The following is a 25,996-nucleotide window of genomic DNA, read 5'->3' on the forward strand; positions in this document are numbered from 1 at the left end:
CTAGATGTCTAAGTGCTACATGAGTCAAGATGGCAGAGGGCAGCACGACATTGTCAGTGCTGTGAAGCGTGAAGTGCTGGAGATGAGAACTGGGATGACTGACTGGAGATGAGATGACTGAAGATGAGAGTTGGGATGGCTGATGAGAAATAACTGGAGATGATACGAGGGATGAGAGTTGGGTGCACCATCACGATCAAAGAAACGATGAAAGGAAAACTGCTACAAAGGATCACCACCCCCGACTTAGCTCCGTAAGATTTTCATCTCTTCCCCAAACTTAAGGAACACCTTAGTGGAGAAGATTTTTCTTCCGACGATGTCAGAGCCATTGTGAAGCACTGGTTAAGTCAGCAGTACCCACAAAGTTCTGTCGTGACGGCATCATAAAACTACTTGAACGTTGGCAGAAATGTATGGACCGCAGCACTTGGTGATTATGTTGAGACATAAATCTGCTCCATGGTAGAATGAAGATTTATTTTAGTATCTGTCTTTGTTTCATTCAAATACCTTTTCCCGTTTTGGAGAAAAACTATAGGAGGCATTACTTTTCAATGTGGCCTCATAAGTTCCCTATAACGAAGTCATTTCCTGTAGTTTACTTCTTTATGGTGACTGAGGCTCATGATGAGGGTTGTACCGTATAATTTGCAGAACAATGACGATGGTATACATTAGTGTACTTCCAAAATGAATTACAAGGACATTAGTAGACAATGAATGAGTCGACACAGTATGAGGAAATGAATACCAACTGTGCCGACCGAATGGTACATCGTTTCTACACTTTTTTTTGTTGAATCACATACTGTATGTTGCCGAGTAATTTAAAACATTGTTTTGTGAATTCCAAAAACCACAAAATGTTTGTCTCCAAGTGTAGTTTCATATTTTTCAAGTAGTTTAAGTGGCTTTATATTTCTCTCCAAGAACGTATTATCCTGGCATATTTCTTGTTACCATCATAAATATTAATTATTGCTTAATTATGTTGTTTACTTTTAACTAAACTCGGATTTCTTTCCCTTTGCAGATAAAATATGACATCAATGATGGAAACGACAATGGTCTGTTCCGTATAGACCCAGATACGGGTGTCGTGGGAACCACGCGCAGCCTCGACAGAGAGCAAACGAGCCAGCATGTGCTAATAGTGGTGGCACGTGATGGAGGTCACCCTTCGCTGGAAGGGAACACAACACTCGTGCTCAATGTTCGCGATGCAAATGACAATGCCCCACGTTTTGCTCGCTTGTACACGACCTTCGTGTCGGAAAGTGCGCCCATTGGAGCGACCGTGATACATTTAGAAGCACACGATGCAGATGAAGACGACAATGGTGCAGTGACTTTTTCACTTGCTGAGCCGACTCTGCCATTCATGATACATCCAAACACAGGCTCACTGATTGTCAGTCAACCGCTCGACCGGGAAACGCGTGCCTCGTACGTCGTGAGGGTTTTGGCTCGAGATCCAGCATGGACAGTGGGTAGTGATATAGCCATCACTGTCACTGATGTCAATGATAAGGTACCCACCTTTGAACAATCAAAGTACGAGGTTGAATTGCCAGTTCCTGCAGAAGCAGGTGTGGTCATAACACGCTTAAGGGCAGTTGACCTTGATGAAGGTGTTAATAGTCAAGTTGTCTATGTTATGGATTCACAATCAGATGCCTTTCGTATTGATCCAGCCTCGGGTGATGTCTTCACGGTGCGTCGTCAAGCCATTGGCTGGCCGAATCATTTCACCTTGCTGGTGTCGGCTTTGGATCAAGGGAATCCGCAGCATTTCAGCCGAACATCATTGCTCATCCATCTTGTTCCACGGAATGAGAAACCACCAATGTTTACTCAGCCCCACTACTTTACTCCAGTGGCTGTTTCAGCACCAATCGGTGTATCAATTTTCCATCTCGAAGCAAATGACCCCGATGAAGCTGGCCCGGTTCTGTTTGATGCTGTTGGGGGTAACGGCACGGAAGTTTTTGTAATGCAGGACAATGGTTGGCTTGTGTTAGCTCGCTCAATAGTGGGGTTAATTGGACATGGTTTTGGGATTGAAGCACGGGCACGAGACCAAGGGCAACCACTGCTGGTTTCCTTGGCAACTGTAGAAGTACTGGTTACAGATGACAATAGAGCTGGGCCTACTTTTGTACATGGATCATTGGCCACAACCATGGCGGAGGATGCCAAGCTAGGAAGTAGCGTGGCTCGTGTATCTGCAATGGATGATGATAAGGGTATAAATGGGAAACTTTCTTATTACCTGCATGAACCTTCTGAATATTTCACTGTAAATCCATCCTCAGGTATCATCACTTTGGTAAACCCCTTGGCTCAAGACGTATCCGACGATTATCTCTTGAACGTGTGTGCTCACGATGGTGCTTGGCAGTCTCGTAAAGCCTGCATTGATGTGACCTTAGGCGTCACAAGAAGTTCAAATGCACCTCCTGCTTTCAGCCAATCAGCATATATGGCAACTATCGCTGAAAATATTACTTTTGGGGCAACTGTACTCATTGTGCAGGCTGTGGCAGCAACCTATGGTGGTTTATTTTCATATGAGATTACAGGAGAGGGTTCTAGAGAATTTACGATGCACCCATCATCAGGCACACTCACAACCCAAGCTTTTCTGGACTTTGAAACTGTCCAGAGCTATGAGCTCATAGCTTGGGCTTGTAGTGGAAGTAGCCACGCCTCGGGACATCGTGATGCTTGTAGCCATGCTGCCTTATATATTGCAGTGACTGGAGTCAATGAATATGGGCCACTGTTTGCTGAGCGGACTTTTCAATTCACTGTCCCAGAATCAGCGCCTGTTGGACACACCATTGGGACAGTGTATGCCTACGACGGTGATGCTGGTGTTGATGGGATAGTAACTTATCTCCTTGCAACTGACATTACTCCCTTTCGTCTCGACTCAGTGAGTGGTGCACTGTACGTACTGAGCCCTTTGGATCACAAGATAATAGATTTCACCTTCAGAGTGGTTGCTAAAAACCTCGGACCAGTCCAGTCTGCTGGTGATGTTGATGAAGCCATTGTGATGGTGAAAGTAACAGATTCCAATGATCCACCGAAGTTCTCGACAGCTATCTACTCAACCCAAGTGAGTGAGGCCGCATCTCCAGGAACAGCTATTGTTACTGTTTCGGCGACAGATCCAGATGGGCAGGCCAGCATCACCGACTTGATTTACAATATTGCTGAGGGAAATCTGGAGAACATCTTTCAAATTGAGCCTGACACTGGACATATTATCTTACAACGTGAACTTGATCGTGAAGTGGTACCTGCATACAACCTGACGGTGATAGCAGTCGATCAGGGTGAGCCCCGAGCTACAGGCCAAGCCCTTGTTGTTGTGAAAGTGCTTGACACGAATGACAACGCACCTACCCTTTTGACTGTGCGAGCAAGTGTTGCTGAAAACCGTCCTGTTGGAACACTTGTGAGTCAGCTGAAGGTGAATGATGATGACCTCCCGCCGAATGCTAAGCCTTTCACATTTCGTCTTTTGCCTCGGCATACTGACAAAGCAGGGCGTGGCTTGTTTCGGCTGAGAACTGGAGGAAAGCTCACAACCGCACGGTCTCTGGACCGAGAGCGGATCTCAAAGGTTCTACTTGTTGTATCTGTTACAGACAATGGCAATCCAGCTCAGTCATCGACAGCAACACTCACCGTCACAATTACTGATGACAATGACAATGCACCAAAGCCTCGCCAAGTTGACGTTCTGGTATATTCTTTTGATGGGGTCTTCCCTGGAGGTTTTGTGGGCAATGTGCAACCAAATGACCCTGATGTTGCTGATCGATACAGCTGTGAGATTACTTCTCCTCACAGACGACAACCACATAGTTTTAGTCTGGAATCAAGTTCTTGCCGACTGATAGCTCCAGGTCGACGTAGTCAAGAAACCTTTGAGATCAAAATCAAAGGACATGATGGTAAACATCCTGCATCTGACACAACAGCTCATGTGATATTTGGAACTTTTGACAATGTTACTTTGGAAAACAGCATTTTGCTGCGTTTATCTGGCTCCTTGGTTCACTTTCTAGGTCATAATTACAGGCCTTTCTTACGTGCCGCACGCAAAAGCCTGAAAACTCAGGGTGCAGGTTTAATTATCTATGCATGCTCTGAGAGCACAGAAAACAGCCCATCATCAGCCTTGTTCCTTGCGGCGGCACCTCGGCCACCGGAAGATGGCCAACACCTTTACCTACCTCCTGCAGACCTCACAGCCTTCTTTCAGGCTGAAGCCTCAACATTGGAAAGGGCAAGCGCAGCTATTCTCGAGTCAGCAAACTATGATCCCTGTGAATTTGGAGGTCCATGTCACAATGGGGGCCATTGCTATCGTCGTCTTTCTGTTGAAAAAGCTATACGACCTGTTGAGTCACCGCCATTGGTGCTAACCTCCCATCGTTTACTACCGCCGGCTGTATGTGAATGCCCTGAAGGTTTTCAGGGGATATTTTGTGAAAGCAACATCGATGAATGCACTTCTGGACCATGCCATAACGGTGCAACCTGCATCGATGACATTGGAACCTACCACTGCACCTGTGGACGGGGGTTTGAAGGTTTTGCTTGTGAAATGGACATCAATGAGTGTTTGGAGAACCCTTGCGCAAATGACGGTCTCTGTGAAAATCAACCTGGAAACTTCTTCTGTCATTGCTCATCTGGATTCTCTGGTAACCTGATGCTATTGTTTGTTTCACATCATTCTAGTCTCTGCTATTTGTTAACTTTTTCGACTCTTTTCTCTTAGGTTAGGAGGGATTTTTTTTCCAGTCTTTTCCTCGGTAGCATTTCAGTACCTATTCCATGCAGCCCTGAGAGCATTGAGTTAACCTTAATGTGTGTCACTTATATACTCTACCAGGAGGGACTGGCCTCGGTGACCTCTTTCCTGAAAGTCATAAGTTCTGGTGAGGGTCTACAATCTCTGATTGCTCTTTTTCATGTTACCTGCTGCAGGTCCTACATGTGCTAGTCATATCGATCACTGTGAAATCTCCCCTTGCTTTAACAATGGAACATGCACTGACACTGGCGATGGATACACCTGTGACTGCCCTTTTGGTGAGTTGCATCCTACTTTCCATTTTCTCAAATGTAATCGGAGAACATGAGGATGTTACAGGTGTTTTCTTGATGCCGAAGACTAAATTGTAAGAGAGAACAATTAATGAGGCTCTAATTGTTGTGGTAGTGGGGTAATGGTGCTGGTGTTGTTGCAATTTGCACCCCAACTCACCCCCCCCTAACCTCTCGCCCACTCCCACGAGGGACATTAAGGCCACCCATAATGTGTTTTGGCCATTTCCAGAGCTGAGTATTTACCACTGTACAAATCGCGACTTTAGGATGCTGCCGACACAACCAGTTGCAAGAACTTATAGTTTTGTCACTGGAGCAGCACATAATCTGGAGGAGTACCTCGTATGCAGCTGCCATTCGCAGGGCAGCTCACTGGATGACGGGATTGGAGCAAAGCCTTCGGGACCTCCACTCTTTGATGACAGGAGGAAAAACACGGGATCACCTTCCTGGGTTGAATTGCGATAGCGTGTGTCAGGGTGGTGCTGAGGTATTGTCCACAAGATGGCGGTTTCCTTGGCTTAACCTGAGGTGGTCCCTTCCGGTGGGTGCCTGGAATGTCCTATCTCGAAGAGAAGATGATCACCTGTCTGTTATCATCTGAGCTCAAGTGTTTGAACATTGGTATTGCAGCACCGTCTGAGGTTCAGAGACCGGATAGTAGCAAGAATATGCTGGGTGGTTACACATACGATGGGTCTGGTTGCTCTGATGGTTACCATGCCCAAGGAGTTGCTGTAGCTGTGTCCAATAAACTAACTCCAATGATAATTGAGGTAACACCGGTCAACAAGCGTATTATGAGACTAAAGATTTGTTACTCCTTGGGTGTCATTTCCCTGGTCTCTGTTTATGCTCCTACTGAAGCGAGTGATCTCATCGTGAAGGATGCATTCCATGCCACGCTCTCGTCTCTGGTTGATCAGCACCTCCAGGCGAGATACTTTCCTGGTCTTGGGGGATTTAAATGCATCTACTGGAACTGATAGGGATGGTTGTGAGACATGTTGGTCCCAATGGAACTGTCAACTGGAACAGCATTAAGTTCCTTGACTTTGTGAGAAGTCGTGGACTTTGGGTGGCTGGTTCATGGTTTCAGCACCCACAGGCTCATTGCTGGACTTGGTATTCCAACGCTGGTGGTGTGGCAAAGAAGATTGATCATGTGCTCATTGATGGTCACCGGAGGATGATCCAGAACTGCATGGTCTACCTGAGTGCTCAGTTTCTCAATACCGACCACAGGCTTGTTGTAGCAACTGAAGTTGTAGCTTAAATCTGGGAGAATGGTACCATCGCAGCCGAGGCTGAATGTTGGCAAGCTTAAGGATGAGAGGGAAGCTGAGGAGTTTACGAACAGGCTGAGAGGGGATTTGGGGGGTCTGAGTGCTTGGGGAATCCTGAAAAGTTGTGGAGTGCCTTCAAGACCACCATCCTTGATGTTGCCGGGGGATGTCTTGGAACTCACCATTGGGTGAAGAAGAAATTTTGTCTCTCAATAAGCACTGGATACAATTGACCAGAGTCACAGGGCCAGGCTTAATGGCAGAGCTGAGCTGTTCAGGGAGGTGAGGCGTAAAACTGTACGTGCACTGAGGGTGGACAAGGAGGCCTATGTGCGAGGAATCTGTTCGGGGGTAGAGCATCACCTGTGGTCAAGTGATTGTCATCCTGCTTGCAGGAGCATTCATGCATTGCTTTCCACCAAGCCCATCCCTCGGTTTACTGCAGTTAGAGTGGAGGGTGGAGGACTCTTGACAGAGGAGTCCAAACTGAAATCCTGCTGGGCCGGTTACTTTAAGGGGCTGTACCAGGCTGATCCACCAGATGTTGAGTTGGATGTCAGCGGTGTTACTATCCTTATTGCTGTCCCTCCAATAAACTGTGATCCACCTTCATTTATGGGAACACAGGTTGTGGTGAACTGGTTGAAATGGGGTAAAGCTCCTGGGATCTGTGGCATCCATGCTGAACTTCTCAAGGCTGGTGGACATGCTGTACTCATGTTATTGTATGCAGTTCTTTGCTCTTCCTGGAACTCAGGCATCATTACAACTGACTGCAAGAGGGGCCTTGCTATTCCCCTCTGGAAAGGGAATGATGATCAGCAGGACTGCAACAACTACTGAGGGGTTACACTGCTCTCAGTGCCGGGCAAGATTTTTGCTTCGATAATTCTTGATAGGATTCACCACCTTTTGCTTGACCACCACAACCCAGAGCAGTCAGGCTTTACACCAAAGAGGTCAACGATTGACCGTATGTTTGCCCTTCAGGTCCTCACCGAACGCAGACGAGAGTTTCGGCAGGGGCTGCTTTCAGCCTATGTTTGTCTCTGCAAAGTGTTTGATTCAGTGAATCGGGATGCCCTCTGGAGAATTCTTGGCCTTCATGGGGTGCCACCAAAACTGATCGATCTGATGTCTGAACAATACTCTGGTACTGAGATTACTGTGTGATGTGGTGATACCATCTCCGACCTATGTCCAGTTGTTACTGGAGTTGATCAGAGGTGGTTACTTACCCCCACACTTTTCAGCACTTCTATGGACTGGAATCTGGGGAGGATGTCGGAGAGATCAAGCTGCAGTACATTGTTTGGGAATGTCAAGATCTCTGACCTTGATTTCACTGATGATAGTCATCTTCACGGAGACTCTGGATGTCGGAGCTGCTGCGATTGCGGGTTTCCTGAGTCAAAACTAAGATCCAGGCTCTAAATGACATCTTGGATGTTGCTATCTTGTCTGTACTTGTTTGTGGTGAGGCCATTAAGGTCACAGGGAAATTCACTTGCCTTGGCAGTGATACTTATGTCTGTGCTGGCTGAGCCAGATGTCGATATACATCTGGTCAGGCCTGGGGAGTCACTGATTCACTGGATCGTGGTGTGTTTTGCTGTTGGTACCTGTGCATGAGGCCAAAAGTCTGAGTCTTCATGTTCTTAGTGCTTCCAGTCTTGCTCTACGGATGTGAGATTTGGACTCTGACCAGGGATCTGAGATGGAGACTTAATTCCTTTGGTACCAGGTCTATCCAGAGAATCCTTGGCTATCACTGGTCGGACTTTGTGTCCAACGAGCGGTTGCTCAGAGAGACTCAAATGAGATTTGTTACCTGCATAGTCTGTGGGCGTCAGCTGTGACTGTATGGACATGTGGCTCGTTTTCCTGACGCTGATCCTGCTCATCAGATTCTCTCAGCGAGGGAGCCTCGTGAGTGGAGGAGGCCAATGGTCCGACCACGTGCCTTGTGGTTGCAGCAGGTTGATCGGCATCTCAAGGAGATGGGGATGGGCCACGCATCTGCCTGGGGGATGGCCACATGGATGCCCCTGGAGTACCGGCGGAAAGTGGATGCAGCGACGCTCTGCTTCCTCACATGCTCCCAGACCTGATCTGACCTGACCAGCACACAATGGCCTCCTCTTTTGAGAGGTACCAAAAGCAAATTCAAGCAGACATAACAGCTGGCTTAATGTCCCCTGAAGGAAGGCATACTCTGATCAACACCCTGCTTTTGAAGCATTTGGATGACAGTTGGGAATTCATCATCAGGTTGGGGTTCAAACCCAATGTTGATAACTGAAACATGAGTTCTGTGACTGTGCTTACACCAAAATAATTGATGATGATGGTTTTAAACATGCGTATTATTATTATCATTATTACTATTATTGTTATCTCTTGAACATTGTTTTCCTCTTCACTCAGGTATAGAGGGGCAGCGATGTGAAGTCCACAGCTATGGCTTGGCTGAGTTATCATTTTTGCTCTTCCCACCCCTTGAACCCGCTCCTGCCACCCACGTTTCACTGCGCTTCGCCACGACCCATTCTAATGGCTTGCTGCTCTTTATTGCCGAGCCTTCTTCTGCAGAAATTTTGGCTTTGAAAAATTCTTCCTTCTTAGCTGCACAATTGCCAACTCGTTTTCCCTTCGAATCCCTTGGTCACTCTCTCCACTTCTCCCAACCTCTTTACTCCACCTCCTTTTTTGCCTTGGAAATCAAGAATGGCCAACTTCAGCTCACCTACAACCTTGGTGGTGGAGCCTTTAAGCTGAAGACCAAACAACTGGTGACCGATGGCCAATTCCACACCATTAGTGTACATCGCATGGGAATGGTAAGCACGAGAAGAAGCAGTTACATCACACCGAAACGAGACAGTAAAAAACAACAACAAATAAAACATCAAATCTTAATACTCTTTTAGCACTCATGAAAAGTTCATCGATTTGATGAGAAGTCAGGATAACTATGTAAGAAACAACCATCACCGCCACCGTATCATCCTTAATGTTCTCATTTCAGGAGGCTACATTGACTCTCGATGAATGTGGTAAAATGCAACCACCCGGCCACTGCCATGCCAGCCTTCTTGGAGGAGGTGCTTCTCGGTAAGTACATATAAAGGCAGGTATCCTGATCTAACAACCATCGCAGTCCTTCCCTCATTCAACACACTGTGAGTTCCCACAATTTCACCCGCTTTTCCTCTCATTGGCCTCACGTTTGATACCTGGGCTGTGATTTACCGTGAAAGCATTTCTTGTTAAATGAGAAGTGTGGGGGAGTTTGGGGGTGGTGGGAGGGGGTATGTGGGGGTAAAGGGTGGAATTCCTGAATTGCTTTTTATCACGATGTAATGCTTCCAGGGTTTTACTGTTGACAAAGCTAAGTTACATCTTTCTACATTGGTTATGTCAAAGCATTTTAATTTTCTCTTCTCCTTTGTATTACACCTCATGTACGGGAGCAAGTTGAAGGTTGATATGAACGTTTTAAAAAAAAAAAAATCAAAAGGTACATGGAAGTTGTTGAAATTTCACCTGTTATTCAAGGTATTCTCCTGCTACACATCTACACTTGCCCCAGAGATGCGGTAGCACTTTTTTGCCATCTGCATATAAATCCATTGGATAGTTGTGTTGTGCAACCCATTTCAGGCCAGTGTAGCTTTGACGTTTTCACCATTCCAAAAATTAATGCCAACCAAATGTTCTTGAGTGGTCCTAAGAGTAAAATGGAAAGATGATGAGTCTGGAAGTTTTTCTTGATCGTGGGGATTAAAATGGATGGCTTACAGATTCCTATCCGACCTTCACGAGGGAGGCTGTGGCCACATTTGCCAAGTTCTGGTGCACGAGCATGGTCATACAGTGAAGTCTCACCTCGAGTCAGCTTCTCTGCTTATTGTCTGCTTGTATCTTGTCTCCTGTGCATTTATGGTTTCACCATATTCAAGAAAGTCCACATGAATGAAAAAAATTTAAGTCTGAAAACATTATTGCTGTAAGTTTATGTTCCGGCTGATCCTTGAATTATTTTCTTGGTGGTGGCGATAAAGAATGTCTCCACTCCATGCTGGCTGACTTCGACTCCGCATTGAGATGATGGTCCGAGGTTTCATCACATGTCGCAGTCTCTTCAATATATCATATCCCTTCCTATGGTTATGTTTAAGGTGTTCTTTTGCTATGATCACACAAGTTGCCTTTATATCAAACTCGCAGGGGTACCCAGCATTGCCGGGCAACATTGGGTCCCTCTTCCCATCCCACTCCTTCCCCTGCCTCCTCCCACCCCACCCCTTGAGGGACGAATTCATCGATACGGCCGAAATAATGATGCTATATATGTTTATCCTCATCGCCATGTCATGAATCTGGGGTGTGTTCAGTTACCAAGTTTCTTGTAGAGCGCTTACCAAGTGGCTTAAGCACTCAAGCAAGCACTCCATGAGAAACCGTTGATAAGGAACGGCTAGCTTGGCAAGCGCTAGCTAGCTGCTTGGTAACAACACACCACTGGACATCTCAACAGCATACATACATTGGACTTAATAATCTCTCATAGTAATCGGGCAAATACACTTTCTATCCTCTAATACGTCGTTTTTACATGAGTTTTAATGTTATAAAAAAGGCTCCAATTATTCGTGCATTCCTGTGGTTGCAGACATCGCTGTGTGATGACATAATGTGTCGGGACATCATTTTTAGCTTGCCTGTTCAAAGAACAGAGAGCTATAGCGATACCCCCGGCGTGAGCGTGAGCGTGAGCATGAGCGTGAAAATGTTAAATTTTTTGTATTACGGAAAAACTCATTGACGGATTTCGACGAAACTTGGTGGGGGGGGGGGGTTAGGTATGGTCCAAGGATCATGCCATTAGATTTTGGACTTGGATCATGCCATTAGATCCCCCCCCCAAAAAAAATTGTTCGAGAATTTTTTTTTGCATTTCCACATGTTTTAAATGATTTCCAACCCCCCCCTAAAAAAAAATTTAGAGAAAAAAATAATTTTTTTTTTGCATTTCTACATGTTTTAAGTGATTTCCAACCCCCACCCCCCAAAAAAAAATTTAGAGAAAAAAATTCTTTTTTTTACATTTCTACATGTTTTAAGTGATTTCCAACCCCCACCCCCCCAAAAAAATTTATAGAAATTTTTTTTTTTTGCATTTCTACATGTTTTAAGTGATTTCCAACCCCCCCAAAAAATTGTTGGAGAAAAAATTTCTATGTTGCGAATATTAAACGCTGTGCGGTGTATAAACTCGATCAGGTTTGATTTCTATGTTGCGAATATTAAACGCTGTGTGGTGTATAAACACGATCGGGTTCGATTTCTATGTTGTGAATATTGTATCCACACTATTAAAAGTGTGTGTGTGTGTGTCTGTGTGTGTGCGTGTGCGTGTGCGTGTGCGTGTGCGTGTGCATGTGCGTGTGCGTGTGCGTGTGTGTGGCAGCCTCTACAATTTTACAATTAACTGTGACATATACTCCTTCAGACCCCCGTCATCCACGGGATTCCTGTGCGGAGCACGGGGTATCCCTGCTAATATATATATATATATATATATATATATATATATATATATATATATATATATATATATATATATATATATATATATATATATATATATATATATATATATATATATATATATATATATATCGGGGCGTATTATGTGATACCGGTCGTCCGTCCGTCTATCTGTCCGTCCGTTCCTGTCCGCACTCTAACTCCCAAAGTTTTCAAGTTTCACTTTTCATATTTGGTGCATAGGTACAGACTGTGGAGACGGTGTGTCGCAACATACGTTCGTCATCTAAAGTGGTTGCCATGGCAACCAGGATGCTGTTTTCCATCCGTTCCTGTCCGCACTCGAACTCCCAACACTACATATTACTTTTTCTTTTAGATGCATTTCTAATGGCAAGGCAAGTACCATAAAATTCGGACCATTGAGCACATCATTATATAAGCCGCATCCCCTAAATTTAAAAAAATCCAGAATTTAAACACACACAAGCCGCACTGGTTTATAAGCCGCAAATGTTGCACAAAAAACCAAGCGCAAAAACGTCCGAAAATTAGCCACAAAAGTGATCGATGTTGCTTTGAGTCTAATCTGAACAGTAGAAATACCCCGACCATCCATGCCATTGGCATTTCCTACCTCTGAAAGCCTTTATTGACTTTTTGCAACGAGAAAGTTCAGCCCTCTGTGAGTTTTGAATTCCTCGTGTGGACCTCTCATTTCTTCATACCGTACTCTTACCAAATCAATATCTCTCTAAATATATTCTGAGGTCGCAAACTCATCACTGAAGAAAGCAGGGAAACACACAAACAGCCGCGGCGATCAGGGAAGACACTTGGAGTGTGGATTGAACTTTTTCTAGCTCAGCTGTGGTTTACCTCGCTCATTCTACGTTTTTCAAGTTTCGGTTAACAATGCAAGGTAATAAACGTAAATATAAATACCATATAGATAAATAACGACGTCGATCCAAGTAAGAAGAATAACCTCTCCGCGACGAGTCAGGAAAATTAATTGACTTTCTGCAGGAAGAGGACTTTCACAGTGAGTTTTTAATTCACGAAGAGTCAAAACCAGTTTTGAAACCTCATGTGAATCTAAACATCGACTGGAGACTGACGACAACAACTTGATTTGGCCTGAATGCGTCATCGGGAAAACCCGCAACATCAGAAGATTTTGTCATGTTCATGTTTTCATTTTTTTTTCCTTTCTGTTTTTACCTACCACACTATTTTTTACTGATTACAATACATAAATACATATATTGCTTTAAAATTATTTGGATCAGACTTCACTGCAATGCTTTAAAAAAAATATCATTAGACTAGTCTTTTAAAAACGATAAATGTATAAACAGGCGAGCATTGGGTGGCTTTGACACCAACTCTGGTTTATACTTCGCACAGAAGCAAACACGGGATATTTTTGCTTGAAACAGTCATTGCAAGTTCTAGTTTACAAACATTGAGTTATAAGCGACACGTCACTGTCTAGCAGACAGAAAGTAACTACATTTGACGTCCCACAAAGTTTTTTTTTTTTAATGAAACATCACTATTTTCTTTCCTCTGCATAATATGAGAATTAATGTACCTTCATTGGGTGGTATGTATGTTAGCTGCCGCGATCACTGCGGACAAAACATGCATTGCCTCATTTGAGTTGTAATCAAAATGTACCTTTTGTTTCCTCAAAACAGTATCTTCATTTAATGATAGAAGATGTGTTGTTCAGTCTTCAAATGTAAACGAGGCCTTTAAAACAATCTGAGCGACATGGAGAGAAAAAGATGGCGGCAATTTCTGCATGGCTGGAGGGCTTGGCCTGTAGAATGGGCGGTGCTTATGACCCACAGACAGACAGACAGACCCACAGATACGAACTCGGCTTTATACATTCGATATGAGGTCTTTTAGTTCCCACCTTACATTACCCTTCTTCAAATCGAAGTGATAATGAATGAATGATTTTTCTACATTTCGAGCAATGACATCCAATTCCACTGCAGTTTCACATCCAGTATATTAATCTGGTGATTCTCCAAAATGACCCCTTCAGTCCATGTAATATATGCTGGAGGGATGGTAAATGTCCAACATTGCTGTCCAATTCACAGCCATTTTGGAATTAACTGAATTGCAGTATTTATACAGTATACTGTACACAAGTCTACCAGAGACATGCATCAGCAAATTGTACATGTGGTCCATGAATTTCAGCTCATTTGATGTGGTCCTTCACAAGGAACTTAATTAAACATCTCTGTTCCAGAAGATTTGATCAGCATGAATGAAATCACTTCCTGTACGGCTTATTCAGGGCAGACAATATCGTTGCACAACATTTCAACATTTACCTATAAGCTAACTTGTTCCCTGTGAAGCGAAAGATGGGGTTTTGCCATCGTGTGTGTGCGTGCGTGCGTGCGTGCGTGCGTTCGTGTGTGTGTTGTCTGTCTGTCCAAGCCATAACTTTTTTACCATTTGAGCTTTTGTCATCAAATTTTCAACAAAGTTTTATTATGAGAATACGAAGAAAATAATTAATAATTGGGTCAAAATGTCTAAGGGTAAATTCACAGAAACTATAAGCCCTTATTAGCCCAGTCGCAGCACAGCTGCACGAGACTGCAGGTTTTGTTGCACCTTGGAGACGAGTTCCAGGAATGTTGCTACGAAGAGAAAAATTACAATGTCGTTACTGTAACATGGAGGCCCCTCTCTGTAAACTGTTTATTTCTCGGCAGGCAAAACGATCAAAGGTGTTCAGGGCTTATTTGGTAAATGCAGTCATAATGATGATCATAATAATGATAATGGTGCATAATGAAAGTGATAATGGTGCATAATAATGATAACCAGAGAGTTGGTGTCAAAGCCACCCAATGCTCGCCTGTTTATACATTTATCGTTTTTAAAAGACTAGTCTAATGATATTTTTTATAAAGCATTGCAGTAAAGTCTGATCCAAATAATTTCAAAGCAACATATGTATTTGTATATTGTAATCAGTAAAAAAGTGTGGTAGATAAAAACATTAGAAAGGAAATAACTTGTACCAAAAACTTTAACATTTTCACGCTCACACTGATGCTCACGCTCACGCCGGGGGTATCGCTATAGCTCTCTGTTCTTCGAACAGGTGAGCTAAAAATGATAATGGGACATAAGGATAATGGCTGTCGGTCTGTCTCGGCCATAACGGTTTTATTATTTGAGCTTTGTCATCATATTTTGAAAAAGCCCCTATAATGAGAATATGGAGAAAACCAGTTAATAAAATTTCCTTTTTTTTAAACCTGTTGTTTTCGTCAAGTTTAGTTTGAGTACAACGCAGACACAGATGAGCTTTTCATTTTGAGATGCGTTCCAGTTTATTTGTTCTGCGATATAATCTTCATGACAACCTTGAACCACTCCCTTATATTCATGGTTCGATTTGTGAACACGCCTCTTTCGATATTTCTGTTTATAAACAAGTTTTTGAATAATAATTCCAAAATTTGAGTTCCCGACAGGCAAGAAGATTTGACTTTTTAGTTTGGCCTAGAGTTATGTAGCCCATGTGACATCAAACTTGGTGTTATTTTGACAAAGTGACTAACTGGGTGATGTTTAGCAATTTGATGATCACCGTGAAATAGACAGCTATGAAGGATTCTTTTTGAGGATGTTGAGATAGTAAATTTGAAGTGTCTTTGATATTTATTATATTTTCAGAAGCATCATTGCATGAACATGGTGTGCAGTGCATGAAATGCTTGTTTGATTTGGAGTTATTTTGAGTTAAGGATGTGTGGTTTAGAGAACATATAGAGGGGTTTGTTGTTGTTGAGTGGAATTCACAGCCTTTGATCTATGAAGAACCTCCTTTCCTGAATATGCACCATTTCAAATCACTGCCCTCATTGTTGCCCACATTTTTGTCATCTTCAGCTCTTTGCCTTCGCGGGCTTGGGTGTGGGTTGGAGGCTTGGGGCCCAAGGCACTCGACCGACTGGCAAGGGGACAACTAGAGAGCCATGACTTTGTGGGTTGCCTGGCTGGTGTCTCTGTGAATGGAGTTCCCCTGCAGCCCAGACGTTCTCTTGCTTCTCACAATGTGCACACAAGGTGAGGTTCACATTGGGCAATACACAACTGTCATGGTCTTTAGTTATGGAGCTTTACATTCAGGCTTGTTAGTACATTTTCGGGCAGATCATGTTTGAGGTTTTGCTAGACATTCCTGTGGGGGGGAGGGGAGGGAGGGGGAGGATGATATATTAATGTTAAAGTGAAAAGAGCAAGCAGGCCTGGAGTACATGATGAGGAGTGGCCCTGTGTGAGTATGATGGAGAGTTACACCTCTGCCCTTTAACTCGACATTTTCATGCAGCTGTGAAAGCCCGCGGGAACCTTGCGTGTCTGGCCCATGCCTGAACGGCGGCTCATGTGTGGATATGTGGTCATCGTTCTACTGCAAATGTCGAGACGCCTTCGCTGGAAAATTTTGTGAAAGAGGTATTTTGTGGTTTTATTCTCAACTGGAGATATCCTGAAATATCCTTTTTGGAAAATACTTTTTGGAGCATGCAAAATTTTCTAGAATAGACAGTTCTTCGCTTTGCATCCTTCTTGTTTTTTTTTTCTTCTTTATCATTTATAATTATAAAACTCTGACTTTAACAGGTATTGTATTCAAATTTGTCAATGATTTATATTTATATTAAGTATTTTATACGTGTTCTTGATGTTGATGAAATTCGGCAAAGGAGATGGCATTGAACTCCTTCTACTGCACAGCTATTTTCTTGATTATTTTTGTGACATAAAGCTGAAGTTAGCCGTTTGAGGACTTATCACTGGACAAAATGTCAGTGTCATTGCAGATCATGATCATGTGGTGTGCAGCCTTGCGTTAAAATTTGTGCAGCCCAGGAGATAATGGTGCTACACATGCTAACCTGCACTATGTGATGCCATATTCTGACTCCTTCGTTTATGTCAACAGCTTTACTTCTGTATACCATTTTCTCAATGATCCCTGTACTGCCCCAAATGCCTTTTTCTTAACAAATCCTGGAGTATCCCTTGTTCACAGAAATAATTCCAGATTTATGAATAACAGGCAGCTAAAACCAATACCCCACCCAAGTAATGGAAAAAAAAAACTTACTCAATTGCGTTAATGAGTTGCCATCAGGAGAGAATGTCAAAAATACCTGGCACATGTGAACTAGGTACATGCTTGGGAGCCTCAGTGGTGTGTGTTTCTGTCTATGCTGTCGCTGATGATTCGCCAACAAGTGATGAAACTGGTACGGCGGCTGATGGGGCATGTAGCATTATGATTCTCATATATGTACGACATGTAAATGTCTGCAGCTGTAGAGGAACCCAGTGGGGGGGGGGGGGGTTGAAACACCAAATCGCTTTCCTTTTGTAGCTATTCTTGGTTGATAATCCTTACCACCTGGAGTAATTGATTAGGTGAGAACTGATTGGTGAGTCCCTCAAATTACAGGTGAGATTATTCCTCTTCTCCAACATCCTCATCTCAGATCATCAAATCAGATTCAGACCTGGTCACTCTTCCTTAGACATGCTGCTTCTACTCCCCCAACAATGGATGTAAGCCCTCAATATCAGATATGACATCAGGGCTGTCTCTCTGGACATATCTCAAACTTTTGATACAGTCTGGCATCCAGCCTTGCTCTCTAAACTGTCTGCCTATGAAATCCAAGGCCAACTCCACTCTTGGAGTACTCACTTCCACCGCTCTCATAGCCAATGTGGGGCTCTCGAAGGAAACCTTTCTTCTCTTCTCCCTGTAAAGGCTGGAGTACCCCAAGGCAGTGTGCCCCATATTATTCCTAGTCTTCCTCAATAATCTCACTGACTCACTCGAAAATCCTCTTTATCTCTTTGCTGATGACTCCATTCTCTGCTGTGGCATCTCTCATCCTTCTGACAGACAGGCAGCAGCCTCTTCCCTCTCCTCAGACCTTGACAAAATCACAAACTGGTCAAACACAAATTTTGCTTACATATCCCATATTGTCCACCCTTTGCTTTCTCCCTTACCCCGCATTGTTATCTGCATCCCTTGTTTGTCCATCTCCGTCTACTTTCTCCCTCCACCCTGCTGTTGTTGTTTCCCGTTTCTCCTGCTATTCTCTTTGTTATGTTGTGTCCTGATTTGTTCTGTGTCAAGTCAAATGTGTGTTTGTCTGTTTGTCCTCATTTGTTCTGTGTCAAATCCTGGTGTAAACTTAGAATGCCAGGAAGCTGAATTAATGGGTAAATAACTCCACAATGTGAGCAGTTAGAATCCCATGTTTAGGACAAAGATTCACATTGTGCACACAGACATGATTATCCAACACTCGTGTTCCGGCCTATGGCCGTGACGCGGGTAAATATACTGCTGTACTCAATTTAATTTATTTTTTTATTTTGTTGTGAGCTGAAAGCTGAACTCGTCCAAGACATTCACAATGGGAAACTCTGTGCCAAATTTTGTGATTTATAGCAGCCCTCGTTGTCCTGTTATTCTGCCAATAAACAAACAGACCGACAGGATCATCGCAATACTGACACACTCAGCCGACTGCCGCATCGTGAGTAACTCCAGGATGCAATTGTCAGAAGCCAGAAAATAATATGATCTTAATTACAACTTCACAGGCACTGCAAATCATCATTTTGATGGAAAACAAGGAATCCTATTATCCACACCATTTGAAAGTTTGGGAGGTAAGGTGTATGACAACATTGGCAACAGCAATTGAATGGGTTATGTTCAGCCTTCTCCAGCCAGGAACTAGAAAGCATCGTTGTTCATGGTGATCGACGTTTCATGAAATTATATTGCACTTCATAAAAAAATTAGAGATAACTAGAATGGCACTCGCTAGAGCGCATATCCGCCATGATGAATCTTAACCAGAATCGAATTGGCTTGTTAATGTCACCTCCCCAACTCATCCACAACATTTTGTCATAATCCATCCACAACGTCTTGAAATATCATGCTATATATCGTTTTTGGCCCGCATTCTCAATGGTGAAGAATAGCTTCAAAAAATAAAAAAAATTCTCGGATCCAGACCTTCACCAAAATCTTATCGATTCGTCTGTCACACACCCAACCTGTCCACCAAAATTCGGCTGAATTCGTCCACAATTTTTTTTGAGATATCCTGTGCACAGAGGTGAAAACATAACCTCCGTCCCACCTTTGGTGGTGGAGGGAATAAGACAAACGCTACGGTTTGTGTGCTGATGAAGGATTCTGGAGACATTATTGAGTATGCAGAATTTAGGGGAATAAAAGGGCACAGTGAGATGAAATAAATCAATGGACAACAATTCAACCTCGAAATACAAAATCGATTTCCAAAGAGGATTGCAGTGCAGGTTGTAGTTTACTCCCTCGTTCATTGTTTACTCCCTTGTTCATTTCCAATGTTGGAAACTTTGATTTCTGTAATGTCACCCCATGCCCCACTGTGTCCCGCCATTTCTAAAGTTTTGATATTTTCGATTTCCACATTGCTTCATTTTATGCTCAGGGGATCTTGTACACATATTATTTTTTGAATGTGTTGAAGAGCATTTGGAGTTGTCATTGTCTTCTATTTGACAATCAAGAACATAGGTGATTGAAAACAACATCTATATCGATATGTATGTGTATATATATAAAACTATACTAATATCTCAGTGTGTGTGTGTGTGTGTGTGTGTGTCGATCAGCGTGTCAGTGTGTCTCCTCAATAACTCCAAAACCATGAAACCTAGCAGCCTGAAAATTTGCATGCATATTGAGAAAACTCCAGGGAAGTGCAAGAGTGAAAATTGGGTGTTAGGATCTTCTCCCTCCATCTTCTCCCTTCCCTCCCTCTGTCCTTCCATCGCTTGTTGGAGAATCATCAGCGACAGCGCAGACAGAAACATGCACCACCGAGGCTCCCGAGCATGTACCACATGCAAATGTCAAAAGTAGTCAACACAAAAATGAAATTCACATTTTATCTGCAACTTTTAGCATTATCACTTTGGAGTAGTTTCTGAAGATTATATATCAAGTTTGATGTGAAAGCGTCATGGTATACAGCTCAGGTGGCATCAAAATGTGAAAATTTTGAAGGGGGGTGAATACTTATGCAAGCCACTGCATATACATATCGGTACAGTCACAAGACCAACCTGATTGCCCGGTTTGAATCTGGTGAGTTGCGTCAAATGACCACGACAGTTCCCCTGCCTCAGAGACTTGCTCTCAGATCCTGTATCCAGAGCCACGTTACCATGCAGATTGAAGTCCCTGAGCCAGGTGAATGCCATGCCAGTAGCAGTCATGCCAGATATCTAGCGGTACAGGACCGCGACCAATCTATACCTTTCAGGTTAACTCTGAGCCACCAGACTAAACTGTTCGAACAAGCAGGATCAGCTCGGAGACTGTAAGGTTTATACATTTATTGAAAATAACCACAAGAAACAAGAAGCAAATAGTCAATGATTCCTCAAGTTACCCAAAACATGGCACTCGCTCTCATGGAATGGATCAGGTATGCAGAGTAAACTGAACAAAATATCTCGACAGAAGATATTAATTAGGGGGATCGAGACAACTATCCAACCTGGGTGATGGGTTCTGCAGAAACCACCATGTCTCTCAATGGAGTCTGCATGAGCTGAGAGCCCGTGGCAGATCAGAGGTGGCAGTCCCCAAAGACTGTGATGAAGAGGTGCCTAATGCTTGCTTTGACCTCTATTAATGTGACTCTCAGTCATCAGGCAGCCCCCCCTCCCCACCAACTGCCCTGAGGTTTCTGTCAAATGACCACCAGCACATTGAGATGTAACTGCGGCGCTGCTTTCCTCCATGTCCACACCAGGTCCACGCCCAGAACAGCATGGCACAGGACTGCAGGGCAATGATACCAGCACAGCAGCGATGTATGGTACAGTGATGAGGATCAGCACAGCGAGCAGACTGACAAAGCACATGTCAGCGAGTTAGCGGGAATGAGCGAGACTCCAACCAGGCAGCCATGTGGAATGAGCGATAACACTATGCCTACAGTCCTTGATCCACTTGGCGTTTCCCCAATTGGCTGTTTCGTTCATGGCATTAATGCTTCTTGATCCATTCACACTCTTCAGTCGATTGGTTGCCTTTCCGAGGGCATGACTGCATCTTGATCCACTTGCACCCTTCAGCCAATTGGTTGTTTTTCCGAGGGGTGTAAACGCATCATGATCCATTCTTTGCCCTGAAGTGAAGCATATGCTTTATTCAAGTTTGGTGTCGCTAAAGCTCGCTCATGCCAGCAAAAGTTAAATCCATAAAAGGGGAACAAAAGACAAATGCGGGGAAAAATGCATGCAACGAGATGAGAGGCTCAGGTTCGAAGAACACTCGGGTGGTGGCCATCTATCTATTACAAATGCAACACATGTCTATTCATATGGAGTATAAATATGTTTAACTTAACAGATACTTGTGAAATAACTGGCACTGTACTATACACAATGATGCACAAGGAATTTCGATGCAGGAGGAGGACATTCAGCCCATTGTGCCTGCACCACAATTTGGATTCTTTAGCCCCTAGGGATAATTTCCGCAACACTATACAAACATATACTGTATATTATATGTGTGTGTACCGAGTTTGCTTAGTTGGTGTGAGCTCCACCCCTGTCGTCAACAAGAGGGCATGAGTAGGAGCAAATTTTGAGCAAACGGACATGTGCATTCCAAGCTCCACCATCTCCTCAGGAAGACGAGAGTACGTCTATTAAGTATGTAGTAAATTATCAGTGCATCAATTAAGTAGAACATAATTATAGCTCTGAAGGCACTCTTGTCTTATACACATGTCATATAGTTATATGGATGTGAGTGCATCCCAACTGTAGGGTGAGTAAACAGTTATTAATAAAATAATATAAAATAATTAACACAACGTTGAGACTTCTCTCTAAGAAATGCCAGTAACCACCAAAAATGTGTATTATTGTCCTTGTATCTTTTTTTGCAGTAGCATCAGAACACACAGCTCTCTCACTGGATGGTTCTTCCCGTCTGGACTTTGAGCTGACGGAAGCCTATAAACGACAGCGGCTACTTCAGGAAGTCAGTTCCAAGTCAGAGGGGTCAAGAGCACCAGGAAACTTTGGAGAATTTGAAGTCACTTTTCGTACACGATCGAAGAACGGTGTATTGGCTTGGATTGCTGAGATGCAAAACGTTACAGCTTTGACGGTAAGTACATTTATAAAAATGATTGATTTGTTTTGATTCGAGGATTGGGCAGTATTGTTAATGACTCCTCTGAAAGTAGAGCGAAGTATATGATGAAACATCTGCAAAGCTCCAGGATGATATTTTGTTGTTTGATTCAGTTTCATCAGGAATCAAAGTCACAACAAAACAAGGCAAAATACAGTAAAGCACAATCTATCCTTTTACAGTCATCACGCAGTTATGTGCTCAGCAAGTTTAAAAATCTCACGTCGGTTTCCATATTGGGTTACCCTTTTAGCCCCATGACAATCTTGCTCACTTTTATCTCATAATCTAACTATTACTTGCTAAAGCATCTTCCATCAACAAAGTACTTTTGTATGAACCTTCTGCAACTGAAGGATTCTATATTTTTACTATTACAATAAAGTTTCTCGGAAGAAAGAGGATGACAGGATAATGTAGACACACACAAACAAAGTTGGTGAGACAAAAAGGATAGTGGGGTAAGCATTGAAGGAAAATAATTCAATGACTGGAGGGAAGATTGAATGGATCCAAGGAGATGATTCCACAAGCAAAAGAAAAAGAGTCAAAGGAGAGGAAGTGAGTGGAATTTGACAACCTTTAGTTTGGTGGATTTCAAGGCATCCAACCTGATAAGGCTGTAGAAAACTGAAACAAGCAGAAGGTGAATTACAGATTGAGGCTGATGCCTTTTCTCCACTACCATGTTGGCACAGTGCCTGTACTACGTTGCCAAATGCCCCTACATTACCACAATGTGTTAGGACTGAGATCAAACCATGATACGTTAGAGCGGCCACGCCGGAGCAGTCAAACACAATTCAATCCATGCCGGAATGACATTAACCGAACAAGGTGATATTGACTTGAGAATACCTCTCAACAAGCTTCTGCAGGAAATCCATGAATGATAATGTCTTGCATTTATACAATGCCATTATTTGTTGCGCAGCTCACACTTGTTCTGGCACAGAGAAACCACATGAGCTGTTTATTGAATGCAAGGTGTGAGAGGCCACAGACCACTCTGCGATTGTGGAGAAGAAGCCAAACGTCTTGGCCTATTGATGGGTGATCTTTATGAGACTTAAAGCTAGATTTATCAAATTTGAATGCTCAAATTACACTCGTACAGTGGAAGGTATGACTCCATCATTATTTGAATGGATGCTTTGTGTGCTGTGAAAAGTTTTTAGGTTACTGAAAAAGAACAGTGTGCCTGTTCAGCATTATAAGAAGAAACGTAATCTGCCAGAGAGAATTCCTATCTGACGCTCATCGCATAGCAGTTCTTATATTCCTTGTAAGTTCATTGAGGAAGGAGATAGAAGCTAGGAAAAGCAAATTAGTTGTTTCCAGAGCGAAAGAGACAGGATTTCTGAGACTTTACTCAGTTTAATGGTGTGTTCCAGCTGTCAGTCAAACTTCTGATCTTTAAACTTGCTGATATGGATGCAGCTGCAGCCTCTTACTGGAACAGGTTGGAATCATTCACACATTTTATAAGGAGTTTTCAAGGGAGGTGGTGAGATGATTTATGGAAACCAAGATTTATTGCTCCCAAAGTACTGCTCTGGATGGTTTGAACCTCAAGGGAATTAGAATGGAGAAGAAGATGCTGTATCATTGTTTTTTGGAGTTTTTTTTTTTTGCAGGATGTAAAGCTGGTAGTGGAGCTGACACACATACAAATCTCACACATGGACATACAGACAAATACACGAGACACAAAACATGACTCTTAAACGAGACAACCACAGCCACTGAGCTTGAGGAGTTGCCGTCACCTCCTGGGGTTGTCTGGGTACCAGCCACTTCACAATAATGGCTCCAACTTCTTCACCACACTCAGCGGGGTATTTCCTAAGGAGGGATTTCCTCCTCCCCATGGATGCCAACATATGGAGATTGTCTGTGCTCTTATCCTTTTAAATGCTGAACATCAAGCAAGGAAACAGCACGTACCATTTTTAAGTGTTCTGTCTTCGCTACATTGCATGTAAATGGATGATGGGTTACAATGCCTCAACCTGTTTGAAAAAAACAAACAAAGGATATTGCATTTTGTTGGAAGAAGAGTTGAAAACGTTGCCATTGTTGGTGTCTAAGAACATTGGTGATGTGGTGTTGGAAACAGCAGGAATATAAAAATACGACATGATACAAATGTATATCTCAACTGTTCACGATTTTTTTTCCAAGTAAAGTGACTGCATAAGATTAGAGGCAAAGTAATCCGCACTGGTAAACATCATGAAATGCTAATTTCTTTGTAGGATTTCATCGTATATTATAGGTGGCAGCATAAGATAGTTACCACGTGATGTACATTGACAACTGTGAAGTATTTTTGGTTGCTTTACCAGGTGGAGGCTGGCCAGCTTGTATACATCTGGATGACTGGGCGTAGTGTCCGGGCAAAACGGCGTATGGCAGAGAAAGTGGTGGACGATGGAACTTGGCATACAATCAGGTTGGAGCGAGTGGGCCATGAAGGATTACATGCGATCCTGAATGGAAAAACAATGTGGAGGGACCCAGATCATAGTCCGAAAAACTTTGGTGGCAGCGGCTCCACACAGCTCGGAATTGGAGGTGCACCTTCTGGTGGTCTTGGACTCGGGCCAGGTGTGTTGAAACTGGTCAATGTAGTGGAACTATGGGTCAATATTCACAATAATATGATGATCATTAGAACACATTCCACCCCCAAATTATCTCAACATTTTGGCCAATGTGTAAGTACTACATGTACGTGTCAATGATGATGCCATGCACAGGTAGTAAACAATGACCATGGTGAATCCACAAGATAATGCTCTTTCATGAACCAACAACTATCCACTGCCCATGTCTTCGCTACCTTTTACCCCAGAAATTACCATTATTCGGTAGATAAATGGTTTTAGAGCTGATAAAAACACATGTTCATATTGAAAGGCATTGCGACCAACCATGCATGTTAATAAAGTTTATTCTGCATGTCCTTGTTAAGTTGTAAATGTGCTTGACTGATTTGTGTCTGCTTCCTTCAATAGGATGTCGATACTTTTCATCACTCTGTTCTCCTTTATTTGCTTCTAGGTTATCAAGGCTGTATCCACAGTGTGCGCTACAATGGCATGGCTCTACCTTTCTCTGGTCATCATCCTGCAGTCATCTTGAAGACATTTGGTAGCCAGCAGCCAACATTAGGCTGTAGTGGTCCAGATCTTTGTGGACCTGGCCATCCGGCCTGTGCGCCTGGCCTTCTTTGTGTTGACCGTTGGCTCATCCGTGAATGTGAACTTCCAGGGGCTTGTTCATCGAGCCCTTGTAAAAATGGAGGTCGATGTGAACCCCAACCTCCAAACACCTTCACCTGCCGTTGCCCTCAAAGTCATGTCGGGCCTTTCTGTGAAACACCTATAATTTGCCTCGCAGCTCAATGCCCAGCAGCAACTGAATGTCAAGCTTATGGAGAGATCTTCCGGTGTGTTTTGCTTGAACCAGACATCGGTCCAATTTCTGGCAGCATGCCATTTTGGGTTTTAGTGCTTGCTGCTTGTGCGCTAGGATTGTTGCTGTTGCTGATAGCTGCTCTTGCGGCCTGCATGCATCGCAGACGTCACAAGCAGGCTGAGGCTGAAGGGCATTCGGGGACAGCTGGAACACCCAGTGGAGCAGCATTCTCAGGTGGACTTGGAGCCAACAAATTGGGGCACAAAGAGGGAATTTCGAACAGTAAAAAAGGCCACAAGATTGG

The 25,996-nt window shown here is 43.4% G+C and overlaps 1 protein-coding gene across 2 annotated transcripts in view; it reads left to right on the forward strand.

The window, feature by feature from the left end:
- Positions 1-25,996, forward strand: part of FAT4 (FAT atypical cadherin 4) — a 359,998-nt gene that overhangs the window by 332,595 nt on the left and 1,407 nt on the right. The window contains exons 14-22 of one of the 2 annotated variants that reach the window (XM_085898643.1): positions 1,037-4,727; positions 5,014-5,118; positions 8,850-9,262; positions 9,451-9,536; positions 15,915-16,091; positions 16,357-16,481; positions 22,022-22,242; positions 24,618-24,879; positions 25,336-25,996. The exon at positions 25,336-25,996 is cut by the window's right edge and continues 1,407 nt beyond it. In XM_085898643.1, the coding sequence (XP_085754769.1) occupies positions 1,037-4,727; positions 5,014-5,118; positions 8,850-9,262; positions 9,451-9,536; positions 15,915-16,091; positions 16,357-16,481; positions 22,022-22,242; positions 24,618-24,879; positions 25,336-25,996 (5,741 nt within the window). Of the gene's footprint in view, positions 1-1,036; positions 4,728-5,013; positions 5,119-8,849; positions 9,263-9,450; positions 9,537-15,914; positions 16,092-16,356; positions 16,482-22,018; positions 22,243-24,617; positions 24,880-25,335 lie in introns of both variants that reach the window. The other variant, XM_085898642.1, reaches the window with a different exon arrangement.

This window comes from Eptatretus burgeri, chromosome 10 (assembly GCF_056783735.1).
Source record: "Eptatretus burgeri isolate ZD-2024b chromosome 10, Ebu_testis_v1, whole genome shotgun sequence".
In the NCBI taxonomy this organism is placed as follows: domain Eukaryota; kingdom Metazoa; phylum Chordata; class Myxini; order Myxiniformes; family Myxinidae; genus Eptatretus; species Eptatretus burgeri.